Raw genomic sequence first — 6,000 nt, 5'->3', positions numbered from 1 at the left:
ACATCCACTGGTCAGATTACAAACCTAAACATCCACTGGTCAGATTATGTGACCAATACATCTGTTCTTGAACAGGCAGCAATCACAAGTATTGAGGCCATGCTACTGAGAACACAGCTGTGATGGGCAGGACATGTCTCCAGGACGAAGGACCACCGCCTCCCTAAGATCCTGCTTTATGGTGAACTTGCCACTGGCTGCCGCAAGAGAGGAGCCCCGAAGAAAAGATACAAGGACTCCCTGAAACAACATCTCAGCTTCGGGTATATTGATCACCATAACTGGTCTACTCTGGCCTCCAATCGGGAGGCCTGGAGACACACCATCTATAACGCTGCTGATGCTTTTGAGAAAGCACGCAGGATCACCCTTGAGGAGAAAAGACAACGCAGAAAGAATCGAGCCTTGCAGAATATACCATCTAAGGAGTCCTTCTGCTGTGCCTTTTGCAACCGGACTTGCCTTTCTCATATTGGCCTTTTCAGCCACCAACGCGCTTGCAAGAAACATGGGTAGAGCCCTTCCCAAATCTTCGTTCGTGAAGCCTAGCCATGATGATGATGATGACTTTATGAAGTATGTTTTACATAGCACAAACACAGCCAGACATCCATGTTGTGAAACAAGTGTTTTAAGGTGTCTCAAATCATAATGCAGCCTTGGGGGAGGGCAGGGGATGCACCACCACAATACAACAATGCTTTACAAGAGCCATAAGTTTATGGAGCTCTTGAAAAACAGCAGTTTTCATCTTCTATAGAGTCCTCTGACTCTGTAACAAGGAAATTGCCAAACAATTATGGTAAAGGACAGATGGGTACCAAGCTGCAGGACCTATCACCTTAAAACAGCATCCAGGCTATAACAACATGCATTTTGCATCACTTACAGCTCAACAAGATTTCTTTCAGAGGCTTAGGCTCCTCCAGCTCTTAAGCTATTGTGATGATAAATAATCTATAACCGAAACGAGTTTTCCCTAGCCAGTTTATAAGTTCTAGCAACTGCAGAGAGACACCAGTATAGTATATTCAGCGCTGATGACTACAGCGCAGAGTAAGACATTCTGACCTCTACTTAGGTAAGTGCCTATATACAGCAAAAAAATCTTGCTTTTATGCAGCTTTGTTGAAGCAAAAGAAGTTGCCTTACAGCACACAGTGCTAACCTAGACACAATACTTCTACACCCTCCACAATGCATGCAGCCAGACATTTCTGTACTTGGAAGATGACAAAGGATATAATGAGAACATCTTTCATTCGTTCACATCACAGGGAAGACCCACTGTTCAAGGTTACTCTTGCAAAGCTGAGTGTTGACCTCAGGCCTCTAACAGCTTCAGACCTGTTGTCACACTTCTTCTAAAGGACAAAAACATATTACACATTTATGCTGCTTAAAGTAACAGGATGGCCCTACATCAGATGCCAAAAGTTAGAGCACATACAGAGATTTATGACTTTCTTGGTACTCCTGCACAGTAAGAGACTAGCTCTTTAGTTCAGACAACAGAGACTTCTGCACTTACACGAGTTACCTGGCAACTCTACCTCCAAATGACCCAACACTGTTCCACTTGACAGCTTTCTTTTAACCATAGACTGTAGTGCTTACTATATTCAGACAAAGAAATTATCAGTTTTCTTGCTGTTGCCAAAAAAGTGGGGTAAGTCCTTCACATATATCGTATCACCTTGTACTGACCTGTTTACAGCAGAAGACAACCTTCTTTTCACTCTACTAAGTATTTCTCTGTAGGAAGAAAGTGAGGTCTGGCAGGTGAATACTACAGTTTTTGGTAACATCTTGCAGATAATTCAACTGCATATCCCCTACAGAGCATTTATCTGAACCCAACATGCAATCTCACTGAGAAAGTTTGATTACAAATCCACTTGACTCAGGAACATTGGTAAGCACCTGGGGAACAGAACAAGCTCCTTTTCCCCATTCACATATTATTTTTCAAAAAAAAAAAAAAACAAACATCAATAAGATGTTAAACAATTAAAACGTGAATTCAAATGCTAAAGAAGTGTGGCAACAAGCCTTCACTGCTGGCAGAGAGACAAGAGAACTGGCAGACTACCCATAGGCTTAACACAGCCAAACTCTTCATTGGGGAGCCCCGGACACAGTGAAGAGGTCTGACCACTTCATGGGCAGACACAATGCCATTGCAACAGAAATGGAAGTTGGTGGTCAGGAGCACATACATGTTTATGAAAGACTTAATTCACTATGCCATTCAGAAATTTTTCATGTCTGAATAGGGAAATATGCCCTTAATAATCTAGCTACAAAACAGATTCTCTTAAAGATACACAAAATACAGCACCGCCTGTGGACATATACATCAAGTCTCCACAATTTGTACTAGGTGAAGTTAGGTTTTTAATCTGTTCATCCTCCTTTCCCATATTGGTCAGAAGACAATTTTCTCAGTCAAAGATGAATAACCTCTATTTCACAACAGAAGAGTGTACTACCTGTACTGGAGTGACAATCTGAAGCCATATGTTAAATATTTTGTAATTAAAAATGCTTGGAACTTGCTTGGAACATTATTTGAGTTGAGGGCTCTCAGCTTTTTGCAGTGTCTCTCTCAACCTAAATGTAATATTTTCATTAAAATTATTAAATATTAAAAATATACAGTGCAGCTAGTTTTTTTCCCTTTCATTTAAGTCTTCTTTTTACAACTAACCCAGTGAAAATAGGCTGTCAAAGCATAAAGAAATTACTCTCACATTGATGCCACAAACTACCCTGCTGTCCTACATTGTACAAAGACAAAATTCTCATATTCCACCATATAAAGAATAAATTCAGTATCCCGCAAAACTACACTTCTCAAAGTCCTTACTCAAGAATCCAACATATATTTACTTTAGATTTCCAAAAATATTTTTTAACTATGGGAGCTGCAGAGGATTAAAAATTTCAGATTTGCTATGCTTTTTGCCCCTCACCACTTCCTTCCCACCTTTCTAGAAAGTCCATGTAAAGTTTTGCTGGTAATTACCTTTTATTCTTTAATAACTCAAATTCCCTTCCTGAGAAAAGTGACAAAGAAAGCCAGTATTGCATAGTGTATCTGTACTGCACAAAAGCAGAATCTGTTTATTGATCACAGACTCATACTATAAATATACTTTGTCACAGAAAGAAAATTATAAATAAAAGCAGAAAAAGGATAAGAAATTGGATCTTCTTACAGTCAAAGAGAAAGATTTCAGTTAAAAAAAAACTATGGTCATCAAACTAAAAGTTATTGGAAAAAATCTTGCACTTAAATCTCAGTTTAAGCAATTCATACTAAGCAGTCGAAGTACACAGTTGGATTCTGATACACTGGATTCTGAGTCAGAAACCTACTGCAGTGAGGAAAACTTCCTCTTTTTTTTTATATGCTAAACCATAATTTTAAGAAACAATTATTTTAAAAATATGTCTAGAAGACAGTTTTGTCTTAAGGTATCCTTTTTAACCGCAAGGTTTTTGAGACACAGTAAAATAAATACCAATATTCCCGTATTTTCTTACCCAATATATCCAGCTGCCGTAAATGTGTACAGTTAGCAGCAAGCTCCTCGATGTCCGTGTCACACACAGACCTGTTGGCAGTAAGGAAGAGCTTTTGCAAGTTTGGGAGTTTACGTGCAAGGTTCGTGAAGCAGCCTGTGCTGCTCTGTAACGTAGGGCACCAACCAAGATCAAGTTCTTCCAAAAGCTGGCAGCCTGCAGCCAATTCTGCAATTCCACTTTCAGTTATGTTTTTACATCTCCACAAATCCAGACTGCGAAGCTTTTTGCATTTTGCTCCCATCATGCTTGCTATAAGGTCATAATCTTCAATCTGCAAGGAAAGCAAACACTTTGTCACGTGTACCATCTTTCCAGACATATATACGTGTTTCAAGATTTGCTTCCTAACACCTACAGATTTGTCTTAAGCATGTAATTTCTAAAGAGCTCTGAAAATTGTTCATTGTAGAGTACAATGAGGTCTACTTTTACAAGAGACAAAAATAAAATTAACTTCCTATAAATTCCAGACATAAGTGTTTTTAAATTCACTTAAAACTAAGGATCAAAATGCAGCAAAAAGTTTATTTTCTTTGAAAAGCACTTTTTTCACAGTTGTTTTTCCTGTAAAAGATTATTACAGCTATTTTTATGACCACAGGTACTGCAACCATAAGCACTTGCAGACTGAGGAACATGCTTATTTTCCAATTTAGGTTGATCAGTTTCTGCATCTCTTTATGTCTTATTAATTACTTTGGGCAAGCCAAAGGGACTTTTACAAGGGCATGCACTCACAGGACAAGGGGTAATGGTTTAAAACTGAAAGAGGGTAGATTCAGGTAACAAAGAAATCCTTTACTGTGAGAGTGGTGAGGCACTGGAACAGGTTGCACAGAGAAGTAGTGGATACTCCATCCTTGGAAGTGTCCAAGGCCAGGTTGGATGGGAATTTGAGCAACCTAGTCTAGTGGAAGGTGTCCCTGCCCATGGCAGGGGGGTTGGAAATAGCTGAACTTTAAGATCCCTTCCAACCCAAACCATTCCATGATTCTTGAACTATGAGGAAGCTCAACTAAGTTGCCCTGATCAGCAATTTGCTACCATCAGGGATAGCAGCAAGCCAGAATCCCTCTACACACAGTTCAGGTGTGCACATGCAATACAGCTCACATGAGTGCCCTGCAGGAATTGCTGCTGTCCCTGTATTCACTTTCTTGAAACCAATGAATGTGCCCAGCAAGTCCACAACTCAAACGGCTTTTACGAAAAGATATTGCTCTTAGGGTCAGACACAAGAATTAAGCTGCTAGGAATGATGATCTGGGCTGAATAAAAGTAATTAACTTTGGATGATTAGCCTTGGAAAGAAAAAGCAATTATGCATATAAAGAATGTCCAAAAACTGTCAAAAAATGCCTGAAGAACTATGAAAAAGCCTATAAGCTATGCTTTAGGCCTACTAAACTAGTATGTGACCCTTATGTATATGACCAAGCTGTATATGACCAAGCTGCATTTATTTTGGACTTTCCAAGCAAGTAGAGTCTAATATCAGCCTAGCATTTAACACACTGTTGTGAAACAGACCCAGACTGAGTTCCAAAGCGAGCGAGTGCGTGCACACACACCCCAAGCAGCTCCAGTACTCACCATAACACAGCTGCCCAGGCTGAGGTGTTGCAGCTCCGAACAGAAGTTCAAAATACTGAGCAGGGCTGTTTGCTGCCATGGGGGAACACATCCGAAGGAAATACGGAAAGTGAAACAAAGAGGTCAATTAGACATTAAAGGCTGCCACTGCGTTTCCTGAAATACAGCTCAAAATACTGTTATGGAGGGCACAAATGCCACTTAATGAGTCCCTGGGTACTTTACCCATTGATTGGCTTAAAGCAAAGGTAATCATTACAAACCTTTATGCAAATCACTTTGGATGGGGGTTTGCATTGCCCTGAAGATACCCACATACCACTGACCTATCCGCTCATTTCCCATAGGAAAGCTGCAGAAGAAGTGTGGCAAGATCAAATAACAGGCAAGGCCAGCCTGAAAACACAAGAGAGCTGGCGCCACACCAGAAGAAGAGCGGAGGCTCTGACATTCGCTGATCAGCTGCAGCCTGATGGAACTGCCAATAGAGCTGCACAGCATCAGTTGGTGACTTTAATGTCAAAGAGTCTCCGTGCTGACAAGGATGCTGACAACCACTGAGCACTTGTCACTATTAGCATGGAGATTGAAACATGTAACATGTATTTTACAGCCCTGTTCCTGCCATTTAATGTGGTCATTCTTTTCAGAAAGCACTGCATGCTGCTCAGCCTGAAACTGGACTGAAACATCAGAGGCATCTTATAAAATGTACAGTATGTGGCCTGTCTCTTCCACAGCAAGTGAAACTTCATGGATTTTTATTTCTGTTTCTAAGATACAGAAAAGACCCTCCTGCATTGTCTGTAGTCATAT

The 6,000-nt window shown here is 40.4% G+C and overlaps 1 protein-coding gene across 1 annotated transcript in view; it reads right to left on the bottom strand.

Moving 5' to 3' along the window:
• Positions 1–6,000, bottom strand: part of FBXL4 (F-box and leucine rich repeat protein 4) — a 54,076-nt gene that overhangs the window by 11,988 nt on the left and 36,088 nt on the right. The window contains exons 6-7 of the mRNA XM_027694709.1: positions 5,185–5,256; positions 3,550–3,862 (exon numbers count right to left, since the gene is read on the bottom strand). Coding sequence (XP_027550510.1) covers positions 3,550–3,862; positions 5,185–5,256 — 385 coding nt within the window. The remainder of the gene's footprint in view (positions 1–3,549; positions 3,863–5,184; positions 5,257–6,000) is intronic.

Source organism: Neopelma chrysocephalum, unplaced genomic scaffold, assembly GCF_003984885.1.
Source record: "Neopelma chrysocephalum unplaced genomic scaffold, ASM398488v2 Primary Assembly neopelma1_23b, whole genome shotgun sequence".
Taxonomy (NCBI): Eukaryota; Metazoa; Chordata; class Aves; order Passeriformes; family Pipridae; genus Neopelma; species Neopelma chrysocephalum.
This window is presented reverse-complemented; position numbering and strand designations above follow the sequence as displayed.